Consider the following 25,687-nt stretch of genomic DNA (forward strand, 5'->3'; position numbering starts at 1 on the left):
GCTGCTCCATTCCTGGCAATGCTCAAGGCCAGGTTGGACAGGGCTTTGAGCAACCTGGGCTAGTGGAAGGTGTCCCTGTCCGTGGGAGGGGGGCTGGAAATCAATAATCCTTAAGGTCCCTTCCAACCCAAACCATTCTATGGTTTTACTTCAGTTACCTGAAAAATTAGATCTCTACTCTTTCCTAGGATGCATCATTTTTTGCCTTATGACACCACCCCAACCCAAGCCTTCAACAGCAGCTTTGTTCCAGATGTGGAAAACTGGGCCAAAAAGAGGTGGCAGGCTTTCTTGCTTACATCACCTGAAGGGAGATTCAATGTCTTCTGTAAAGGGGTGGCACTTCACCAGCCACAGAAGCACACCAGAGAGTTGAGAATTGAGATTTAAAAGCCCAAGCGTTCTTGCTAGAGAAATGCCCCAGGAAGATGAGGATCCAAGGGTCTTCCTAAAGCTGTGGGCCTTATACTCAGGGAAGCTTGCAGGGCTGCATTCCCCAAGCAGCAAGGATGGGGAGAAAGCACTGTGGGGAGAGAGCTTACAATATCTGAGCACTGTGAGATGATGACGAGGAAGGCGGAGGGACTCCATGTCAATAACTGCCACCTGAGGGCCTTGGGTTTATGGAGTGTCCTGGGTTCAGCAGTAGCAGTCGTGTTTCTCCTTCGTGGTAGCTGGTGCAGTGCTGTGTTTTGACTTCTAGCCTGGGAACAGTGCTGGTGATACTGATGTTTTCGGTTGTTGCTAAGTGATGTTTACCCTGACCAAGGACTTTGTGAGGCTCATGCTCTGCCAGGGAGGAGGGGAAGCCAGGAGGAAGCAGAGACAGGACACCTGACCCGGGCTAGCCAAAGAGCTGGGATCACTTGCTAGAGAAGGGGGAATTGCAAGAGAGAAAAAGTCTCTCAGTTTTGGAGGCAGCTCTTGGCAGCTGTGAAAGAAAAGTTTCCATAAAAGGACGATGTTATGAATCATTCGGCCAAGTGGACTACTATAGACAAAGACATCCAGTCTCTGAGGGAATCGGCCATCGTAGAGATGCTCTATCACATCAAGCCAAATAACGAGGATATACCCATAGATCCAGATGAAGTTGAATGTACACGACCCATGTGGCGAAAACTTACACGGAATGCACCATCATCATATGCCCATTCACTGGCAACAGTAACCTGGAATGACATAGTACCACTAACAGTGGATGAAATGGTTCATAAACTCCGAGAGTTCGAAGACAATCTCACCCCTTCCATCACCTCAGTTGTGGAAAAACTGTCCCAGGACCTCAGACAATTGAGGGACGATCTATCTGATTTATCCAGCTCCTCACGTGTACCAACACACGTCTCAGCTATTAACAAAAGGCATCCTATTGTTCGAGAGAGGTGATACAGGAGGTATACGCCACGGGCTACCCTATGGTTTTACCTGCAGGATCACGGAGAAGACATGACAAAGTGGGATGGAAAACCTACGTCAGCTTTGGAGGAATGGGTGAGTGAATTGAAGAGGGGAGCAAGGGCCAAGACTGATCATCCCATGAGAGCTACAGCTTCAGTCTCTGGTGAGCAGTTTCCCAGATGGAGTGGAAGAGCTGATTTTACTCCAGCTCCTGTGATAATGAAGAATAATCCCTTTCAACACGACTTAAGTGTCCAACGCTGTGATGACCATTAGAGGGGCCCTGCCTCCAGCCAGGTGGAGGTAGGGGACAATCGGATTTACTGGACTGTGTGGATCAGATGGCCTGGCTCATCAGTCCCACAGAAGTATAAGGCTCTAGTAAATACCGGTGCACAGTGTACCCTGATGCCATCAAGCTGTCAAGGGGTGGAACCCATCTATATTTCTGGAGTGACAGGAGGATCCCAAGAGTTGACTGTGCTGGAGGCTGAAATCAGCCTGACTGGGAGGGAATGGCAAAAGCACCCTATTGTGACTGGTCCTGAGGCTCCATGCGTCCTCGGCATAGACTACCTCAAGAGAGGGTACTTCAGAGACCCAAAAGGGTACCAATGGGCTTTTGGTATTGCTGCTTTGGAGACTGGGGAAATTGAGCAGCTGTCCACCTTGCCTGGTCTCTCAGAGGATCCTTTCGTTGTGGGGTTGCTGAAAGTTGAAGAACAACAAGTGCCAATTGTGACCACAACAGTGCACCGGCGGCAATATCGCACCAACCGAGACTCCCTGATTCCCATCCATCAGCTGATCCGTAGACTGGAGAGTCAGGGGGTGATCAGCAGGACCCGCTCACCCTTCAATAGCCCCATATGGCCTGTGCGAAAGTCTAATGGAGAATGGAGACTAACAGTAGACTATCGTGGCCTGAATGAAGTCACACCACCATTGAGTGCTGCCGTACCGGACATGCTAGAACTTCAGTATGAACTAGAGTCAAAGGCAGCCAAGTGGTATGCCACGATTGATATTGCCAATGCATTTTTCTCAATTCCTTTGGCAGCAGAGTGCAGGCCACAGTTTGCTTTTACTTGGAGGGGTGTCCAGTTCACTTGGAACCGACTGCCCCAGGGGTGGAAACACAGCCCTACCATTTGCCATGGACTGATCCAGACTGCACTGGAACAGGGGCAAGCTCCAGAACACCTGCAATACATTGATGACATTATTGTGTGGGGCAATACAGCGGAAGAAATCTTTGAGAAAGGGAGGAAAATAATCCAAATCCTGCTGAAAGCCGGTTTTGCCATAAACCAGAATAAGGTCAAGGGACCTGCACAGGAGATTCAATTTTGGGGAATAAAATGGCAAGATGGACGTAGACAGATCCCCACAGATGTGATCAACAAGATAACAGCAATGTCTCCACCAACTAATAAGAAAGAAACACAAGCTTTCTTGGGTGCAGTGGGGTTCTGGAGAATGCACATCCCAAATTACAGTTCGATTGTAAGCCCTCTCTACCATGTGACCTGGAAGAAGAATAATTTTTAAATGGGATCCTGAGCAGCAACAAGCCTTTGAGCAAATTAAATGCGAGACAGTTCATGCAGTAGCCCTTGGACCAGTCCGGACCGGGCCAGATGTAAAAAATGTACTGTACACTGCAGCTGGGGAGAACGGTCCTACCTGGAGCCTCTGGCAGAAAGCTCCAGGGGAGACTCGAGGCCGACCCCTTGGCTTTTGGAGTCGGGGATACAAAGGATCTGAGGCCAGCTACACCCCCACTGGGAAAGAGATACTGGCAGCCTATGAAGAGGTTCGAGCTGCTTCGGAAGTGATTGGCACTGAAGCACAGCTCCTCCTGGCACCCCGGTTGCCTGTGCTGGGCTGGATGTTCAAAGGCAGGGTCTCCTCTACACATCATGCAACTGATGCTACATGGAGTAAATGGGCTGCACTAATTACACAACGAACTCGAATAGGAAATCTTCAGTTGTCCAGGCATTCTAGAAGCCATCATGGACTGGCCAGAGGGCAAAGATTTCGGAATGCCACCAGAGGAGGAGGTGATGCGTGCTGAAGAGGCCCTACCATAAAATAAACTGTCAGAAAGTGAAAAGCAGTATGCCTTGTTTACTGATGGGTAGGCAGCTGTAGGAAGCAGCTGGAAGGCAGCTGTATGGAGTCCTGGACAACAAGTTGCAGAAACTGCTGACGGAGAGGGTGAATCGAGTCAGTTTGCCGAGGTGAAAGCCATCCAGCTGGCCCTGGACATCGCTGAACGAGAAAAGTGGCCAGTACTTTACCTCTATACTGACTCATGGATGGTGGCAAATGCCCTGTGGGGGTGGTTGAAGCAATGGAAGCAGAGCAACTGGCAACGCAGAGGTAAACCCATCTGGGCTGCTGCACTGTGGAAAGATATTGCTGCCCGGGTGCAGAACCTGGTGGTGAAGGTACGTCATGTAGATGCCCATGTACCCAAGAGTCGGGCCACTGAGGAACACCAGAACAACCAACAAGTGGATAAAGCGGCTAAGATTGAAGTGGCTCAGATGGACTTAGACTGGCAACATAAAGGTGAATTATTTTTGGCCCGGTGGGCCCATGACACTTCAGGCCATCAGGGCAGAGATGCAACATATAGATGGGCCCGTGATCGAGGGGTGGACTTAACAATGGACACTATTGCCCAGGTTATTCATGAGTGTGAAACATGTGCTGCAATTAAACAAGCCAAGCGGTTAAAGCCTCTTTGGTATGGAGGACGATGGTTGAAGTATAAATATGGGGAGGCCTGGCAGATTGACTATATCACACTGCCACCAACCCGCCAAGGCAAGCGCCATGTGCTTACCATGGTGGAAGCAACCACCGGGTGGCTGGAAACATACGCTGTGCCCCATGCCACTGCCTGGAACACTATCCTGGGCCTTGAGAAACAGATTTTGTGGTGACACGGCACCCCAGAGAGAACTGAGTCAGACAATGGGACTCATTTCCGGAATAACCTTATAGATATTTGGGCCAAAGAGCATGGCATTGAGTGGGTATATCACATCCCCTACCATGCACCAGCCTCTGGGAAAATCGAACAGTACAATGGGCTGTTAAAAACTACACTGAGAGCAATGGGTGGGGGAACTTTCAAGCATTGGGATACACACTTACCAAAGGCCACCTGGTTGGTCAACACCAGAGGATCTGCCAACAGGGCCGGCCCAGCCCAGTCAGAACTTTTACATATTGTAGAGGGGGACAACGTTCCCGTGGTGCATATGAAGAATTTGCTGGGGAAGACAGTCTGGGTTATTCCTGCTTCAGGTAAAGGCAAACCCACTCGTGGGATTGCTTTTGCTCAGGGACCTGAATATACTTGGTGGGTAATGCGGGAAGATGGGGAAGTCCGATGTATACCTCAAGGGGATTTGATTTTAGGGGAAAACAGCCAATGAACTTAATTGTATGCTGTTGCCTGCTGTGTAATACTTTTATAGCCCATCAACTAGATGTCTCCAGGTCACCAGCGACTAGCCCTGACTTTCCTCTAACCATCATCCCAACAGAGAATGGACTTTGATAGAACCGGATGAGTTCCACAGTAAAGAAACCACCAGCATCAGCAGGCAACGATCCAATACTGCACACAGCCTTTCCTGCCCTGAAAGATTGTTACAAGAGATGGAACCTGACATCGTGGACCGAATGGACTTGGCAGTATTATAGGGATTGGTCCATGTACTAAGAAAATGATTTTTTTTCTCTTGGTCTGTGTGTATATGGATGTATATATGTGGGAGAGCAATGGTGTATTGAAAATGTGGGATCTGAGCATGACGTGAATGGTATGGAATAAGGGGTGGATAATGTCCTGGGTTCAGCAGTAGCAGTCATGTTTCTCCTTTGTGGTAGCTGGTGCAGTGCTGTGTTTTGACTTCCAGCCTGGGAACAGTGCTGGTGATACCGATGTTTTCGGTTGTTGCTACGTGATGTTTACCCTGACCAAGGACTTTGTGAGGCTCATGCTCGGCCAGGGAGGAGGGGAAGCCAGGAGGAAGCAGAGACAGGACACCTGACCCGGGCTAGCCAAAGAGGTATTCCATACCACAGCATGTCATGCCCGGGGTGGGGGGTAACTGGGAGTTACCCGGAAGGACACGGGCTTCCGGGTGGGACTCATTTCTTGGCCGGTGGTATCGTATTCTCTTCCCTTGTTATTTTCTCTTATCATTGTTGTAGTAGGTGGTAGCGGTGGTGATTTGTGTTGTTCATTGGTTGCTGGACTGTTTTTGTCTCAACCCGTAGGAGTTGCACTCTTTCGATCCTCCTCCCCGTTCCTCCGGAGCGGGGAAGGGGTGAGCCCCGGGGTGGGGGGGGGGCCTCGATTGCTTCCAGCCCTTCACCACTCACTGGGAGTGAGTGAACAAGCTGTCTGGCTAGGGTTTAAACCACGACATGGAGAAGGCAGATGCCAACACAGTGCAACACTGCGGGTGTATAACACAAGTAACATCTAATTATCCTGAAAGCACTACATTAAAACAAATTAAGAAAATAAATAATATAAAATTCTCTTTTGGCTTTTTGTATGTCAGGTTTCAGAAAGACAATTTTCTTTTTTGCAGCAGGAGTCAGAGAAATTCCCATTTTTTAAAAATTTTTAATAGAAGACATTGAGCTACAGATCTACTGTCACAGCTCCACAGAAAGCTGCTTGCTGTCTCAAAGGAGGCTCTTGATGTTGTACCATAGCGAACAGATAAAGGAAAAAAAGCACAGGTCAGAGGTGGGTACAGACTCTTTTAATTAGGAAGAAAAATTAAGCAAACAAACTAGCAATGAACAGGCTAAGCATCAAAAAAATGTAAACAGAAGCAACTCTAACACCAAACCCAATCATTTATTACCTCTCTACTACTTAAAGAAAGCCTTTGGCAAGTATTAGAGACAAAGTAGTACATTTTATCAGTGCTGAAACTGGTAATTTCAGAGGAGCCTGGAAGCCAAGCTGGTAAGAATCAGCTAAAGAGAGAAAAAGGTACTCGTGGGTTAAGAGTGTTATCAATACTAACTTTATCTAAGGCCTGCAGTATTGCCAGGTCTTGTGGTACTTCCAAAACATTTTCTAAAATGAACAGCAAATAATGTTCTTTCCCAAGAGGGCAGAAATCTAACATGCAGTCTCTTTTATGCGTTCTCACATGATGATAAAAGTCCATCTCTGTAAGACTTTTCTGCCAAGCACAGATGATGACTTTAGAGTTTACTCACAGCATACAGAAATCCCTAAGACAATCTCCATGAGTAAGACAATATGCTGTGGCACAGCTACACACCGTTCCAGCTCCTGTTATCACCATGGCTGTTGGCATGATGCTGGGGCTGGAAAAGCCTTATAACTGAGGAAGAACACAAAATGAGCTCTGGTAGATTGTTTCCATACTCAAGCACACACAAAGCTCAAGTCAACTGTGCTAAAGCCTCCAGTGCTCTCACAGCTGCAGCTAGCAAAGGCAGAAGAAAATGAATACACATAACATTAGAAGAGTTGCTCTTTGCCTTCATTGCCTTCCCTCTCAAAAAGTTACTTCCATGGTTAAAAAGAAGATACTTCAACTATCCCTGATGCAAGCTGTGTAACAGAGGGAAGCAGAGCCTGAGAGTAACAGTACTGGATCAGACTAAAGGTCTGCTTTGCTCAGCATCATGACTCCAGCAAAGTGGCCAAAAGCAAATTATCTATGAAGAAGCCTAAGGACAGCACAGCCATGTATGATTCTTCCACTGGGTACGCATCCCAGTGTTCACCAGGCTTTTGTGGATTGGGATCTCTTAAATCAGATGTCCTCTCAAGCTTAGTACCCTTTCACGGATTTTCTCTGATTTCCCTAAGGTCACGTAAGCCTTTAGCAAATACCACCTACACATCCACATCTTCTGGCAAAGAATTCAATAGCTCAATTATATCCTGAATGCAGAACCACCTTTTTATTTACTTTGAAACTGCCTCCTGCTAGTTTTACATCAGCTACATGCCAGCTTTTCACGGGCCAATGCAGCAAGCATTTGATCTCCCTCTGCCCCTTTGATCCATCACTCAAGGTTCTAATTTGCAATACTACAAAGGTCTGAACCCATCGGATGTGATCATACTAGCAGGTGGGTGAGCTCCGATAATCAGCTCACAGAAGACAAACACAAACCCATTTGTGGAGTCATGATCTGTGATGCCAGGCACAGCTGAAATTCATGGGATCTCTCAAGAGCCAGAAAGGAAGACCAAGAACTCTGATACGAGCCAACAGCATGCTTCTGCTTAGTATAGTACTTCGACAAGCTGGACATAGACATCACTAACAGACAGCACAGGTTTCTGGGATTGACTCCCACTGATTTATATTGGGGACTGTTCTCAGGATAGAGGCTGCGTGACAATGCATACATCAGTGCCGCTCAGGCAAATATAAATGTTAGAATATTCCTACAGTATACTAAAATAAATAGCCAGTCCTTAAGAACACGAAGGCCACACAAAGGCAAGTTCTTAAAAAATTTAACTCCAGTTAGTGTTGACCTACATTAAATCCATATCCTTTTTGCTGTTCTACCAGTGCACCTTCCCTGTTTCTCCACCACATTTATTATAACCAGTATATCTAATATATATAATTATATATGTATTATATATATTTGTCATATACGGCATGGGGGGTGGAACTAGACGATCTTTAAGGTCTCTTCCAACCCAAACCATTCTATGACTCCATGATTCTTTATATATATATATATATATAATATATATTATAACCAGCATGATAGACAATGACTACATACACCTTAAAGCAGGAACTGTTGCTTCTTTGTGTGTTTTACCAGCTACAAATGGAGTCTCATTACTCATTATGGCTCCTGGAAAACTACTAGGAAGCTTGTACTTTAAGCGTTGTTGCATTTACTTGCCAACAAAACAAATTATAATTTCAAGACAAAAGTCTTTCTGTGGCTTGAAAATGGCAGATTGCATAAATAAGTTATCTTCAACACTGAGTTGCAAGCTAGTATTTAAATTAAGAATTACTGGTTTATCCCTCCTGATAATTTTTCAGTTAGAATTTCACTTCTGAAGTAAAATTAGTATGTTAACTGCTTTAAAGAAAATCAAATGTGCATTTAGCAGCTTTACACAGTCCTATGTTCTAATGTAAGAACTCTGTCCCTTTAACAAAAAATCACTGATTTTGCCTCTTGCAGTTCAGTGTTTATCAACGTGCTTACATTGAATTTCAAATATTCTGATACATGTACAAACAACAACCTGATTGCAACATCAAAAAATGAAGCAAGTGTCATCTAAGGACAATTCAAGTGTATATTTGTCTCTGCAAGTGCACATTAACAACTGGCAACATTTTAATACTAGATTCACACTGTACTGTCTGCAGCAGCTCAGATAATTTATTTCTTTTAATAAAAGTAAATTCAGAAATTATTCCAGTGGTGCCTCTCCCTTCACTAGAAGGCACTTGTACTACTCACTGGCAGCTTTAGGGAAAAGAAAAGACTAACACCTTGTCCTAATGCACATTAAGAAGTGAAGGCCAGTATTTGCTATAAACTTACATTAGAGACTTCAAGAGATGAAATCTGGATTCACCAGGAGTTCAATTCGCTTGAAGGTGGTTCAGGAATTTCAACTAGGAGGTTGCACATAACACTGCCTGACACACACATTCTTAAAGAAGAAGGTGCATCTGTACATTGCGTACAGACCTGGATAATACCTCCTCACACATCTCCCTCCCGCCCAAAAACAATGCTGTGCTTTCAAAACTACATTCTCAAAGGTTAGGTAACATAATCAATTGCTGCCTGTGCAACTTTCACTTACGCACTTGCACAAGGACAGTACCTAGTTACATTTGCTCTTACGTGAGAAGGCATTTCTTTACATCATTCTTAACACACTACACAGACTCACGACAGCAGCTTCTGGGTATTTTTATCTGGGGAGAGATGAGGAGCACGTCACACTTTAACTGTCACAAATGACTGGTATTCACAACTTCTGTCACCTCCAGTAGCACCTAGAGGCAGGTGCAAGCAAAGCCATATGCAAACAGGAACTACTTATACATATTTTAGTTTAAATCACTTGCTCATCATCATATAGGAACAAACAAAGCCAATTCTCATTTCTCTTTTCCATTAGCTGAGTGTGCAGTTTGCTACACTCCTTTCCTATCTGACAGAAACCAGCCTTCAGGCACTAAAGAATACTGGCTGAATCACCAAGCACTGCTCATCATAAGCACTAATCAAATAGGATATCTGTATGGAAAAAGTGACCTAAAATGATGCGAAAGGAGCTCAAACTTAGTTTCAGTAAATTTGTTCCACGTTTATCTTAATTCCTGAATATTTTGACCACAACCATAGCATCATTCAAGATATTATGGATACTTCAGGTTTACATGGGCTCAACAAACAGGGATATTTCACAGAAGGAAAATCCATGAGGACCTGTTAAATAAAACACTATCACCCCTGGCTCTGGATCTCTCTGAACTGTGAATCATTAAAGGCTAGAAGAAGTATTTTGGGGAAGTATCACTATGTTTTCACATCATTCTTATACTCTTCCCAAGGCATCTGCTATTGACCACCACCAAGGACAAGATACCAGCTAGCCAACCTTTGGACTGACCCAGGATCACGTCATTTCTCTCCAAATGGTATCAAGTAGAATAGCAGTGCTGGTACTATCTCACATTTCAGTAAGTGGTTTACAACCATCGTGACAATAAATCTGATTTGTCACATTTAATACTAACAATTCACAACATTAAAAATTCTGAAGATTTATAGTACCAATGCAAAAGTGTCGGGGAACTTCTTAAGCATGTAAATCAAAGGATTTCTGAATGTTATTTACCTCATTTACCTCCTTTATCTACTATCAAACTACACATAAACCTTACATACTTTTATTATAGTAATACCCAAAAGCAGTCACCTGGGTGTTCTTATACTTAAATGCTACATAAATGCATAAAAGATACCATCTTTGCCTCAAAGTACTTATGCAGTCCAAAATAAAGTAGATTAACAGCAAAATGGAGCACTCCATAACCTGAATTACTTGAAAGGCAGTTTGGAAAATGTCATCTGAGTTTCATGATGATTTTCAGAAAAAAAAAAGAATAGGCAAAGAAGTGCAATTGATGGCCAAGACTCCTCCTTTAAATGCTGCAGTGTAATCACCTACCATTTACTCAGAAACTGAATCCACAACCAGCCTGATTCCATCAAATGGGTTTAGCACTAATCTTGTCAGCATATTTAAATAGACTCCAGCATACAGTAACTCATTCTTCTGACCGAAGCAAAAATACAAACAACTAAACACGTGACCATCTTACACAGTATTTGCAGAACAAGGAGACACCAAGAGTGAAGAGCAGACGACCATTCAAACGCAAACCCAAACAGAATAAAAACTCCACAAGCAAAGCAAAACCAGGGTGTGCCCCTACAACTAAGGGACATCAGAGAAATGCAATGTAAGTGTCAAAATTCTGATTCATTTTAGCAGTTAATCTCTCAAGATCTGTTTTATCTGAGACATCCCACAGCAGTGAGTCTCAGCTTTCAAGTGGGATAAAAGCTAACCTCTAGAAGTAGCCCTATATAACCCTAAAACTGCACCATGATTAACATATAACCAGTGACCAGATTTTAATAAGTAATTGGGAAAATGGCAAGCTATAAAACACACTGTGGATTCAGTACAAGTTTACAGGCTATAACAGTTCTAACACCAGTGTTTTGCTATGCTTAAGCCAGTGTAATAAAATGAATCTCAATATTATACAGAATTCCATCCTAAATAAAACAAAACCCAAACCCTACTCTTCGCAGACACAAAGTATACACTTTTGACAATATCTGATGCTGAAATGAAATTCAAATAAAAAATATTAAAAAAACAGGTATCTCCATGTTAAAGTGTCCAAAAAACTACTTTCAAGAAGACATTTTGAAAACCCACCAGCATTACTCTTCTGCTTAGGAACTGCTTTTTAAGAAAGGCATGAGACTCTTCCCAGTCCATCTGCTGCCTCTGCCATTACCACTTACGAGTGCCAGCCCACTTCCAATACTACTTAATATGCGTGCATCAGAGGTAATCCTTCTACTAACAAAACTGAGATTTGTCTATATATTTTGTGTTAGCTGTGCCTAGTTTCCCAGGTTCACAGGCTCTTCCTAACACTGGCATTTACTTGCGCTAGTACGTTAATGTTATTTTTGAAACACCTTTTTAATAAAAGCAGAAAAGGAGATTTTTGTTAAATACTACTTGACACTGTAAGATTCTCATGCTGTTGTGTACCTACCTGGGAATTTCAGTAATGCAAACCCAAAGGATTTAGCAGAAGAGAAGGGAGCAGCAAGCTAGGAACACAGAGCCTCAAAGAGAGCTTTGCTCCAGCTGCTGAGGAATTGCACTCGGATATACCTATGTTAGAGTAAGACTTTCTGGAACGATGTCCTTCAGTGGCTATAAAGGAAGCCTGCCACAGACCTGAAATAAAATATTTAGATTCCTAAGGCTGCTATCCTACATGAAATAAGCATGTTGCCCATCTTACACAAAAATACCAATCAAAGGGCAATACTTTTATTTACTACTCTGAACTGTGTAAAAATCCCAACACTTTTACTCTAGCAACGGCAGTTTGGGAAACACCCTTAGAATTTTTAACTCTACCCAAGATATCATTGGACTGACTAATATGTAACTGGAAGGCAATATCAGGGAACTAACCATTTTTGATTCTTTCCGAAGAACTGATAAGTCTTTCACAAGAATTTCATTTTTATTAGAAAAACTGAATAAAGTACAATACTAGAACACTACCTTTTTTTTTTTTCTGACTGCTCAGCCTGTGCAATTAAGATCAAATAATAAAAGATCTGGAAATTTGCCAGACTTTCCAATTGAGAGGAAAGAATTCAAACTTAAAAACAGAGTCAATGAACCTAGAAAAAATAAAAAAGTTGAGGAATAAAGAAAATAATATAAAATAACATTCCAAAGAACATTACATTTCTAAATCTCTCCCTCATCATTATATTCCCCTTCGTTTAAATAAAATAAGTAATTTAAGCATTTAGTCACAGCAGATGATCAGTTTATGAAGTCATGTTTCAATTTTATGGTATTCTACCCTACAAATATAACAAAAAAAAGACTCCTTTTTCTTGAAAAGTAGAACTGAAAAGCTGCAGTCATAATTAATTTCTCAAGTGTTGCAAAGAAAGTGTCCATACTCACCAGTGCTGCTGCTTTCAGATTTTTCTTCTGGTTGGCTTTCTGGAGAAAGAACAAACGAACAAAAAAGGAAATGTTTCTATGTTGATTATGTGAAATGACAAAGTGGGTTGCAAAGCAAAGAAAGGTAAATGATGATAAAATCACAATCACTAGGTTTGACTGATGTTTATAAATTTGTTTTCTGAAGGATAATTTGCCAACGGGAACAAAAAAATAAACATCTTTAGCACGCAAATTCACAACTTCAATGAGAGAACTCTATTACACCTCTGACCGGCATTTATTCAAGAATGAAGTTACACATTTATACAAAATCAGTAGTAGGGTTATGCTTAAGCAATGGATAGTATCCATTTATCACACTCTGGACAGATCAACATTATTTTGGGGTATTTAAAAAATAAGAAAAAATCAAAGTTCTGCAAAAGAATGCTCTTAATTGGCACTGGTGAATTTTTTAACTTGACCAACCTCTTCTCTACCCTTTCTGCAGATAAGTATTCTTCAATCTTTCCCTTTACAAGGGCATGTAGTGACAGGACAAAGGGTTCCTTTTAAACTAAAAGAGGGTAAATTTAGATTAGACATCAGGAAGAAATCCTTTACTGTGAGGGTGTTGAGGAACTGGCACAGGTTGCCCAGAGAATCTGTGGCTGCCCCATCCCTGGTAGTGCTCAAGGCCAGGTTGGACGGGGCTTTGAGCAAGCTGGTCTAGTGGAAGGTGTCCCTGCCCATGTCAGGGGGGTTCGAAGTGGAAGATCATACGGTCCCTTCTAAGCCAAACCATTCTGTGACCCTATGATTCTCTTTCTTATCATTTGACCTCAAATGGTACTATAGCCCAGCAGGTTAGGAAATAAACCCACATAATCAAAGACATCTCCTGTTTCACAGGGCAGAGAATATAAATACGCATTGAAGAAAAAAAAGAGACACAAGTGTCGAAAAATGACTTGTCAAAAGATGATCATTCGGGTGAATGGCAGAGTCAGAATCAGAAACAGTTTTCTGCATGAAATTCCAATCTCACATTTCAAGAAATGGCAGCCGGTGGATATATTTTGGTAAACTGAGTTCTAACACTTACCAAGCCCTATGAAATTAAACCCCTACATAAATCTGTCAATCTGAAATTTGACTACTCTTCCTGTATTTCTCCTTTTTACACATCTTCTAAGGTAGAAAATAAAGAAGAACACTTTCACTTATCTGAAATACAGTTTAAAAATGGTGAAATATACTTATCCTTAGCTTTCAACTCAGACATGTCACAGCTATCATTACAGACTATTTACTTCCAGGCAAGAGTGAATTACTGCTCTAACTCAGAGAGTAATTTTTGAGTTCAGTTCATTTGATCATTTCTGCCACATACAAGCTGGGTATCAACAGAACTGAAAACACGAAATAGTTTACAAAACCTTTTTCATGCCACTGATTCTCTGGCTTTCACGGCTGGTAGCCCTGTTTTCTCATTGAGATGGCTGACAGCCTGAGGACTAACGCAAACAGAAAAAGCAGTATCTCACAGATCCTTCTTTCTTTACCAGTAGCTGTCTTAGTAGCTGAAGGCAACATGCTTTCTCAACAAGAAAACATCATTATATGGCCTCTTCCCACCCATGAGGATTCACAAAGCAAGTTAAGATGCCTGCCAACATTCAGACACACATGCAGGATAGCCTGTTTAGAGAAAAACATGTATCTTTTCACTGACATCATTTTTTGTGTGCATTTAGCACACTTAAGGCATAATGTTATTACCTAACCAATATCCTAACTGAGTTGCAACTTAATCAAGGAAACATTTAGTACACACACAAGAAGCAAAGAGGACATAATGAAGAATATGCAAACACACTAAGATACTGACTGAACTGAAATGGAAGAAGCAGCTGGATTCAAAACTGTTTCTTTTTAATTCTGCTTCAGTGAAAGACTAGCTGCCTAACCAAAGCTACGGCATAAGACATCATACTTCAAAATTGCTAACAGCATCTCTGATTCAAATAAAAATAAATGTATATCATGTCTACAGGGGGAGTGCATGTGCTTGCTCACTGGTATCAACAGAATCTGCCCTCAAGAGCAGAGACAAAAAAAAACAGACAAAAATTAAGCCTTGCAAAAAAGTGGTGGTTTTTTCCTCATCATTGGACAATTTGGTCTTGTTATGACTAGGTCACAATCATAACAAAAAAGTCTCTGCTTTAAAAATCTTCTCTGTACTAATACAATGAAGAAAGTGAAGGAAGTTGTACTATTGCCTATTAAATATATTTTCCCAATGCAGATTACAGCTGCTCAGCCTCCTCCACAACATGCAAGATTCACAGATAAATGTCAGCAAGTTGGTTGGGATATTTTTTGTTGTTGCTTGTAGGGTTGGGTTGTTTTTTCTTGGGGGGGGGGGAGGGAATTTATCACAGTCAGACTTAAAGAAATAAAGAAATTTTAAGGAGGTGAATTAGGCAGAAAGCCAATTCTATTCCTACCACACTGAGCCCATTCTAACATACCATATATTTTGTGCATCCAATCTCAATTGTTTAAATTTGTACAAGAATTAACAGCCTATATCTTTAATAACAAAAATGAAAAGAAAATTAGCTTACCCCTGCCAGCCAGCTGAACGCACTTTGCAGTAATTTGTTAAACCTCACAACACCCATATGAAGTAAATAAATATAATTTCAATCTTTTAGAGATGGAGGAGAAAGATGATCCAAGCAGTCTCAGTTGTTTTCTAAATGGACCATATGTCACAATAATATATATGGAATTTTGCCCCATCAAAACGCTGTCTGTAATTAGATTAGCTTGAGTCATACTCTGCTTTTCTGATCATGGGTTGCATCTTCTTTATGATCTTCAGAAATATTTGGAAATCTGCATAAATGGCAGAGATCTGAAAGGCTGCTGTTGCTTCTCTTTCTTTTGATCATGAGGCTGCTGTTAAGTTTTCCTCTGCTAACAGTCCATAAGAGACTGAAGTACATAAAGGAACAAACAAGCATTAAGTAAGACCCCAGAGCATTTTGGAGAGTGGAATGTGTGCTTAAGGGACAGCCTGAACAAACAGAGACACCTGGAAAGTTCTGCTGATATAGAGAGGTATATGCCAAAACCCCTCAGCAGGCAGAGCTAAGATGACAGAACAATGAAGGAGGGATGTTTATTTCCTAAATAGCAGTTTGATGAGGAATTTCAGAAGTCAAACATTCATCTAATACGATTGGAAGTAATATTACACAGCATCAAGATTCTGAGCACTACAGATTTTACTGGAAATAATTAAATGTAATTAAAGGAGTAACTGCTTTAATGAAGGAAACATCCTTCTGGGGTTTTATTTAGTGTTTCTTCATTTCACATTTCTTTAAATGGCTGATATTTCAAAATACAAATATGATATCTGATATTTCAAAATACAAATATACAAAATACAGAATAAAACCCTCCAAATATTCATTTTCCCTGAAATACAATTGCACATTGCACATTACACAGTAGGTGTGATTGATAAACAAACTCAGAAAAGGATCTTTCATATGAGAAGCTGTATAAAGGAAAAAAAACAAAATATCAATCCAAAACAAGGCAAGAAGATTCAAAGAGTATGGGAATAAAGGAGCTGTTCTAAGATATACAGGCAGAGTTACGTGTATTACTGAACAAGAATACAAAAAAAATTTGAATTTCATGAGTTAAGATTCTGAAAGAAGAGAAGGCTCAGAAAACCGGAGAAGGATGCAATGTTAAGAGATAGCCATCCTCTGCGAAGCATGAAACAGTGAAACAATCCATGCATGAATGCTGCTCAGAAACAAAGGCCTGCTAGTCATTCTGTCAATGGAATTCTCTGAACATTTTGTGCTTTCCACACGATGAAATGAGCATGAAGGAATTTAAAGTCACTGAAAGAGGCATTAAGGCAATCCCACTTATGAAGTGGGAGTTGTGAAGATATATTCAAAACTTCAATAAAATGAGTCATCTCACCCAACTTTACAGAAATAGCTTATACTTTATTTGTGCCTACAGTGTAAAACCTTCCTCTCCACCCATCAGTCCTTTACAGCTAGAGATGCAATTGCCTGCCAAGGTCTGTGTTTTCCCAAGTCACATTAGTAGCACATTTTGTCTAAGAACTAGCTCAGTAAGAAACTTGTACCATTATCTGTAACATAGCTGCATTTTTTATTTATATTTAGACCCAGTAATCCAAAACTACCTGCTGGCAGAAAAATTAAGCGACAGGCAATTAAAACAGTAAGGGAATTAATTTATAACCACAATCAGAAAAGTTTCCTGTTAAATGTTTAACAAAAGCATGTTCCCATTCCTTCAACCAAGAATGAAACTGTCAAATTATAGCACTTCCTTATGCCAGGGTGTCTGCCAGTAGGAAGCTCAGAAAAAAACCACAATTTTAACCAAACATATCCTGTATCGGGCCCCTAGGTAGTTCTTAGCTACATACACATAAGAAAAATTCATTTTCTTCAATACAACATATTGAAATATATGCAAAATGCTCTGCTTTCCTCCCACCCAAAAAATTACAGCTATGATAGCGGATGACAAAGATAAGACAAAATGACTAGAAGCACAAATAGCATTGTTGCATAGCAACTGTTGATGTACATATGGTGATGTTTATGGAACAGAATGTAGTTCATATTTAATGCTGAAATAATACTGAAACCAGCCTAGACAGCAAGACCTAGACAGCAAGAGACAACTGTGCTTTGGATCCCTCTGCAGAAGCCACACTTCCCACCAGCTTTGCTAAACTGATGCTCGGGAACACCATGGCAGGTCTTAGTCATTTGCCCAGCAATGAAGACAACAAAAATGTCTCACATGTGCAAACAGCCTTGCAAAGGAAGTAGACAGTTATTTTGCAATTACTACTTTTGGAGTGTATTGTACTCTGTATTATTCATTAGAGCTATTTCAAAAGAGAAACAGAAACAGGAGAAACTCCACAGCTAGTCTAAACAGAAAGTGCACCACATACAAAAGCCAGCATAGACCAGATTTTTAATAGTATCTGGGATGGAATCCACTTTACCCAGCTTTATATTAGCCTAGATCTACTACACACTGCAGAACACCAAGAAACTGCAATTCATTACACTTCGGACACAACAAATGGCACCTCAAAAGAGACTGCTGCTGTCCATTAACTAACACAGGACCACCAGAGGTTAAGAGGTTTACGATGTAACAGCGAAAGGACTTCTTTCAACTACAACAGGTATTAGAAGCAAGTTCAGCTAAGACAAAACAAAACCCACAGAAAATACATTCAGAAGTCTAGAAATTACATCATGCAGGAAAAATTAAACTGCTTGTCAAATCTGATCTCTTTTGTCTGCTCTAAGTGACCTGACGAGTCAATGTGAAGTGCTCAATTATCCAGAATATGTAAACTCCCTGCAGCATCTTCCAAGATTACAAAATATTTCAGAGGCAGCTTTGTTAGCCCTCACTCATTTTCTGAAACAGCATCAAAAAAAGATGGCCACTATAACACAAGGATCCCAGGATTAGAGAAGAGCACACTGAATAGATCTTAGGGCTTTTAATGTGCTCAAAAAAAAAACGGAAGAAAAAAAAACAAACCAAAACCAATCCAACAAACCCACCACCAAAGAGACCCTTTACGGGAGAAACCCAACTGATTTACGCCATTTGCTCCATTTTAGGTTCAGTCCTCCAGAAGGGTATTGACTGAGGTCAGCAGTGCATGAAGCACTTTTTTTATTCATATTTCATTTGCATAATCCCTCAAACACATCCTTCCAGATGCAGCACTAGCCATGCCATCTGCAGTTCCAAAACAGCTTAATCTTTGGCCCACAGTTCAAATTGGCATCTTGATATTGTAACATGGTGCACTTTGCAAAAGAAAATGGAACCAGATTACAAATGCCTTTCACAAAAATACACTAATTTTAATTTGAAAAAAAATACTTGTCTGTGAACGTAAGAATTAATGAATTTCAATTTCCTGTGACTCCTTCTTACTGTGGATTGACTGATGCACAAAGATGTGCAAGTTTTTATTGAGTCTTTTTTTGCATGCTTGATATAATTATAGTGTTTTTTTCCATGTGGACTTTCTGGCATCAAACAGGGCAGCAGACTTTATTTCAGTTGGGATAGCCATATAGTTTTGTTTCACTCTTCAGACACTAGATTCTTCACACTAGCCATAATTCACTACAAAACTTGTTGAAATTGGCTTTGGAGCTCAAAACATATTGCCAATACACATTTAAACACAAGAGTGTGGCTGCAGGAACATGGTGTCTGCAAGAAATTTGACGAATTTGGAGTATCTGTGTCATACTCATCTTTACAACCAAAAAGAGTCACGCAAGAAAAGCACATTAAAGTTTATTTTCGATTGCGCTGCCAATGCCAGCTTTAATACAACAGCAACACATTTTAGGCATTTTGTATTTAAGCAAGTTTCATGAAAACTCACTGACTGCATGTGATGCTTGCTAACCTCAAGCAAAAACAATTTTGACAGGGTATATGCTTGTTCCGTGCTTCATTCCAAACATTTCTAATGTCAGTAACTACCCTTTGTTCCCAATTAATATAACTCCTACTCAAAAGATCCATGGTCCTTGAATAACTTTTTCTAGTTGCTAAGAAATGCAAAATTTTTAGTTGATTACACACACACACACAGTATGCTGGAGATTGGAAGGGACCTCAAAAGATCATCTAGTCCAATCCCCCTGCCAGAGCAGGAACACCTAGATAACGTTACACAGGAATGTGTCCAGGCGGGCTTTGAATGTCTCCAGGGAAGGAGACTCCACAACCTCCCTGGGCAGCCTGTTCCAGTGTTCCGTCACCCTCACTGAGAAGAAGTTCCTTCTCAAGTTTAAGTGGAACCTCTTGTGTTCCAGTTTGCACCCATTACCCCTTGTCCTATCATTGTTTGCCACTGAGTAGAGCCTGGCTCCATCCTCGTGACACTCCCCCTTTATATATTTATAGACACTTATAAGGTCACCCCTCAGTCTCCTCTTCTCTAAACTATAAAGACCCAGCTCCCTCAGTCTTTCCTCATAAGGGAGATGCTCCACTCCCTTAATCATCTTGGTTGCCCTGCGCTGGACTCTCTCCAGCAGCTCCCTGTCCTTCTTGAACTGAGGGGCCCAGAACTGGACACACTATTCCAGATGGGGTCTCACCAGGGCAGAGTAGAGGGGAAGGAGGACCTCTCTCAACCTACTAACCACCGCCCTTCTAATACATCCCAGGATGCCATTGGCCTTCTTAGCCACAAGGGCACAGTGTTGGCTCATGGTCATCCTGTCGTCCACTAGGACCCCCAGGTCCCTCTCCCCTACACTGCTCTCTAGCAGGTCGTTCCCCAACCTATACTGGAACCTGGGGTTGTTCCTGCCCAGATGCAGGACTCTACACTTTCCCTTGTTATATTTCATCCCGTTATTCCCTGCCCAACTCTCCAGCCTGTCCAGCTCTCGCTGTATGGCAGCACAGCCTTCTGGCATGTCAGCCACTCCTCCCAGCTTAGTGTCATCAGCAAACTTGCTGATAGTACACTCAATTCCCTCATCTAAATCATTGATGAATATATTAAATAATACCGGTCCCAGTACTGACCCTTGAGGCACTCCACTAGTTACAGGCCTCCAACTAGACTCAGCCCCATAGACTACAACTCTCTGGCTTCTCTCCTTCAGCCAGTTCGCAGTCCACCTCACTACCTGGTCATCCAGTCCACTCTTCCTCAATTTAGCCGTGAGGATGCTGTGGGAGACTGTGTCAAAGGCTTTGCTGAAGTCAAGGTAGACCACATCCACCGCTCTGCCATCATCCATCCACCGCGTTATTTCCTCATAAAAGGCTAAGAGATTGGTCAAACATGATTTCCCCCTGGTGAAGCCATGTTGACTGCCCCTCATAACCCTCTTATCCTTGATATGCTTTAAGATGGCACCAAGGACAAGGTGTTCCATCACTTTCCCAGGGATGGAGGTGAGGCTGACCGGTCTATAGTTACCCGGGTCCTCCTTCTTGCCCTTTTTGAAGACCGGAGTGACATTTGCCTTCCTCCAGTCCTCAGGCACCTCTCCCGTTTCCCAGGACTTGGTAAAGATGATGGCGAGTGGTCTAGCAATGACTTCCGCCAGTTCCCTCAGCACCCGCGGGTGCATCCCATCTGGACCCATGGATTTATGGACGTCCAGATTGCTCAACTGATCTCTAACCCATTCCTCATCGACTAAGGCAAGTCGCTCCGTCGACCTGACTTCATCTAAGGTCTCAGGGGTATAGGGCTCTTCAGGACTGCCTGCAGCAGAGTAGACAGAGACAAAGAAGGCATTCAGTAACTCTGCCATCTCTGCATCTTCTGTCACCAGGGCACCCATCCCGTTCATCAGTGGGCCTACATTGCCTCTGGTGTTAGTTTTGTCTGCCATGTACTTGAAAAAGCTCTTTTTGCTGTCCTTGACCCTTCTTGCCAGGTTTAATTCTAAGGAAGCCTTAGTCCTCCTAGCTGCCTTCCTACATCCCCTAGCAGCAGCCTTATATTCCTCCCAAGTGGCCAGCCCCTCCTTCCATGACCTGTAAACTCTCCTCTTCCACTTGAGCATACCCAGCAATTCCCTATTTAGCCACACAGGTCTCTTGGCCCTCTTCCTTGACTTCCTACGTGTCGGGATGCTCCGATCTTGAGCACGGAAAAAGCAGTCCTTGAATGTCAACCAACTATCTTGGGCCCCTTTTCCTTCAAGCAGCCTTGCCCATGGGATTTCCCCTAGCAATTGCTTGAAAAGGCCAAAGTTTGCCCTGCTAAAGTCCAGGGTTGCAATTCTACTTGGTATCCTACTAGTCCTACCACACAAGATCCTGAACTTCACCATCTCGTGGTCGCTGCAACCAAGGCAGCCCTCTACCCTTACTGCTTCAACCAGACCCTCCTTGTTAGTGAGGATGAGATCCAGCAGCGCTCCTCTCCTGGTCGGCTCATCCACCATTTGCAGGAGGAAGTTATCATCCACACACTGGAGGAACCTCCTGGACTGCGGCTGGGTTGCCGAGTGGTCCTTCCAGCAAACATCAGGGAAGTTAAAATCCCCCATGACGACCACGGCCTGTGACTGTGAGGCCTCTCTCAGCTGCCTGTAGAAGGCCTCGTCAACTTCCTCACCCTGATCTGGTGGTCTGTAACAGACACCTACAACAGTATCCCCCCTGCCAGCCTGCCCCTTAATTCTCACCCACAGACTCTCAACTCGCTCATCATCTGTCCCCAGACAGAACTCGGTGCATTGTAGTTCCTCCCGCACATAAAGAGCAACCCCACCACCCCTCCTGGCTGGCCTGTCTTTCCTAAAAAGGACATAGCCCTCCATGACTATATTCCAGTCATGTGAGCTGTCCCACCACGTCTCTGTAATTGCCACCAGATCATAGTCTCCTGACTTAACACAGGTTTCCAACTCCTCCTGTTTATTTCCCATGCTGCGCGCATTGGTGTACAGACATTCCAGGGAGCGAGCTGAGCACACCGATTTCACCCTAGGATTATAGGAGGCCTCCCAGTCTTCATTAATTCTGGAGCGCTGCCCCACTGGGGCAAGCCCAGCAACAACCCCATCCCCCTTCGAATCTAGTTTAAAGCTCTCCAAATGAGCCCTGCTAATTCGTGCCCCAGTATCCTTTTGCCTCTGTGAGACAAACCTTTCTCACTTGACATTGTCCAGACTGGTGCCCTATAAAACCAGCCATTATCAAAGAATCCAAAGCCCTGCCTGTAGCACCAGTCTCGTAGCCAATTGTTCATGAACTGAATCTTCCCATTCCTTCCCACATCATCAGTGGAAGATGGAAGGAGTGCGGAGAAGATCACTTGAGCCCCAGACTCTTTCACCATCCTCCCCAAGGCCCTGTAGTCTTTCTTCATCAAAGATTACATAAAGATTGGACAGGTTCTAAGTACCTAAAGTTTTTGAGACACTGGTATTACAGATGGTAAACCAGAAATAAATGGGCAACTTCTTGTCATAACATTCTAATGACTTTCATTCTAACTGATGACAAATATTCCACATTCTAGTTAAGCATATGCACCCACTGCAGATTAAGTTATCATCAGAGGTTTCTGAAGCAGTATTTTGTATCAAAAGGTGTCCTGGAAATCAAAATCCCACGAGATTTGCATCAAACATGCAAAAGTCACCAAATAATGTTAAATACATCTTTACACCTAAAATCTCTTTCCCTTGTCAAGCATTCTGAGGTTAAGGCACAGAGAACTGGAAAAAGATGAGGCACTGTTTGCTACATTCTTGAAAACTTGCTCCCTGTATCTTTTCACATTTGTAATCTATGAATTATAAACTCCAGTATTCTTAGAGTGCTGCAAGTCGCGCACTCTAAAATACAATTTTTTTTTAAGTGAGAAACCAGTAACACAATTACATTAGTTTCAGGGAAAGGGATGATAACAAATGAAAAGTGCCTGAGTTGTAGCATAAAAGCTTGCATTTCTAAATATGCAAGAGCTCGGCTTTCTAAACACAACTGAGACAGCCAAACTATTTGTAGTTTAATATCTCAGTGCTCAGCCATTAAATCTTTAAATGGATTTTTAAAAGGAGGTGGTCAATCTTACTAAGTATTCTAGCTCTGTCCTGTGAGTTACAATTCTCCTTCCCCCATTTATCTGATAAAATGTCACACTGCCGTTACAGCAATTATTTGCCAGCCTACGGACATCAAAAAATCAGAAGGTTGTCATGTTGTAGCTTTCTGCCCCACAGAAGACAGAAGTAGCAGAAAGTATTACTATTATTTGTCTTCTAGGGACACCAAAACTTAAGTGCTTGAAACTGAGATACTTTTTGCAGACAATGAGATATGCTCTGCAGACACCTTCTTTCTGTCTCAGAACATCCAGAACACAACCATGTAATTTCAGTAGAAAATCTTACAGCACACAAGAACTACACACAAGGCAGTCTGCTGAACCTACTGTACAGCGTAACATGACCCTGTCACAGAATCACAGAACATACTGGAACTGTAACAAATAAGCTGAATTCTAACTTACCTACTGAAGTTTCTGTGAACACTGTTAAGGTCTGTCCTCCCACACTTTGCAAAAGAAATGGATGCTCCCTTGGTGCACTGACTGAAGCAGGTTTTCCTCCAATATCATTGATACTTGCAAGCTCTTCATTCAAAGTAAATGACACCTAACAGTCACAATTACCACAGTGTTACTAAACAGACTCAATTACTCAGCTTTACAAGTTACGGGAAACAAAAAGAAAGAAAACCCGAGTAGTATAGCACATTTTAATGGCAAAAACATAACAAGTGGGATAAGAGTCTTACTATATTGATCTCTTATTGAAACACAGAATTCAAAGCTTTCATATACTTACTAAAACCTACTCATCTTTTAAAAAAATTGTAAATTACTTCCTCCTGAAATCAGAGAACAATTTGATTTTACTTATTAAAATGTAAAGCATGATAGGTTTCCAGACACTGTTCAGTATAAGTGCTTTAAAATGTTTCACAGAGACAGCTGAGTTCCAAAAAAATTGCTAATGTACCGCAAGTGTCATTAGTCTGAGGAGTCCTGAATCACATGCAGAGGCTTAAATACAGTTCTTTTACTATTGTTTACATTGTATGCCCAGTACAGGAGCTGAGGAGTACTGGGGGGACTGGGTAGCCAGAATCTTTAGCTGCAGGACACAGCAAGAAACCTGAAGGTGGAATAGCTTTAAATTTAAAGAGGGTAGACTTAGACTGGATATTAGGAAAAAATTCTTCCCTGTGAGGGTGGTGAGGTGCCAGCACAGGTTGCCCAGAGAAGCTGTGGCTGCCCCATCCCTGGCAGTGTTCAAGGCCAGGTTGGATGGAGCTTTGTGCAGCCTGGTCTAGTGGAAGGTGTCCCTGCCCATGGCAGGGGGGTTGGAACTGGATGAGCTTTAAGGTCCCTTCCAACCCAAACCATTCTATGATTCTCACATGGGAGAAACTGCCATAAGAGAAAAAGGGGGCTATTTTCTGGCTGGCTATGTACTTTTCCTGTAAGTTCTGCTATAGCCCCATTCTGCCATGCAGCAACAGAGTCCCTAGGAAGCCACCTCTTCTCATGGGGTTCTTCACCCCATGGCTCTACACGGACTGCAAAATGAGCTCTGTGGCTCTCACCAAGATTTTGGTGTGGAGCTCACTGAATCAGGAAGGTTGGCTCATATTCTAGCTTAGAAGAGACCAACCAAACATCCAAACCTCCAGTAGAATTCTCTCCACTCATTCTGAAAAGAATTTGGCCAGGTAATCAAACAGCAAATGCAGCTTGCTTCCCTGCCATTTTTTTTGTCCACAGCTTCTTCCAATGCAGTTAGAGGCCCATGTGGCATTTGAAGTAATTCTAACTAATGAAACTTCCCATACCTCCTATAAAGGATACAGGAAGTTACTCTCATTCACTGAGGCTGCTAATAAAAGCAGTTACCTTTGCATGCAGAACAATCTTCAATTTGCTTTATATTTAGTAGGACCAAATTCCAAATATATAATAGAATACCTTCTGAAATTGCAAACCTTCCATCTCAACTTCTTTTGCTTTACTGTCATCCTTCTTAGTTCTGACAGCCTTCTGCACTAACACATCTCAAAATGTTTAGAGAAGGGTGATATAAGACTGCTGCTACAGATGGGTAAACAAACTTAGCGAAGAGAGACCAAAAAAAATCCAGGGACAGAGCTCATATGTGTAGAATTTGCGCCTCCTGATTCTCTGGCACAATGCGTCATTACAGGTGTAGCAAAAAATATGTGACCAGCATGTTCTAATCATAAAATAGAAAATCAGCATGAATAAACTGAATAGAAACTAGCACGTTCTAAACAAATTTTCAG

At 42.2% G+C, this 25,687-nt stretch overlaps 1 protein-coding gene across 2 annotated transcripts in view; it reads right to left on the reverse strand.

Moving 5' to 3' along the window:
• The window catches only part of GTF2F2 (general transcription factor IIF subunit 2), a 99,012-nt gene that overhangs the window by 62,684 nt on the left and 10,641 nt on the right, over window positions 1–25,687 (reverse strand). Inside the window, exons 4-5 of one of the 2 annotated variants that reach the window (XM_062607398.1) lie at window positions 23,856–24,000; window positions 12,740–12,778 (exon numbers count right to left, since the gene is read on the reverse strand). In XM_062607398.1, coding sequence (XP_062463382.1) covers window positions 12,740–12,778; window positions 23,856–24,000 — 184 coding nt within the window. The remainder of the gene's footprint in view (window positions 1–12,739; window positions 12,779–23,855; window positions 24,001–25,687) is intronic. The other variant, XM_062607399.1, reaches the window with a different exon arrangement.

Source organism: Pezoporus occidentalis, unplaced genomic scaffold (assembly GCF_034315485.1).
Source record: "Pezoporus occidentalis ecotype Australia unplaced genomic scaffold, CSIRO_AGI_Poc_V1 ctg122, whole genome shotgun sequence".
NCBI lineage: Eukaryota > Metazoa > Chordata > Aves > Psittaciformes > Psittacidae > Pezoporus > Pezoporus occidentalis.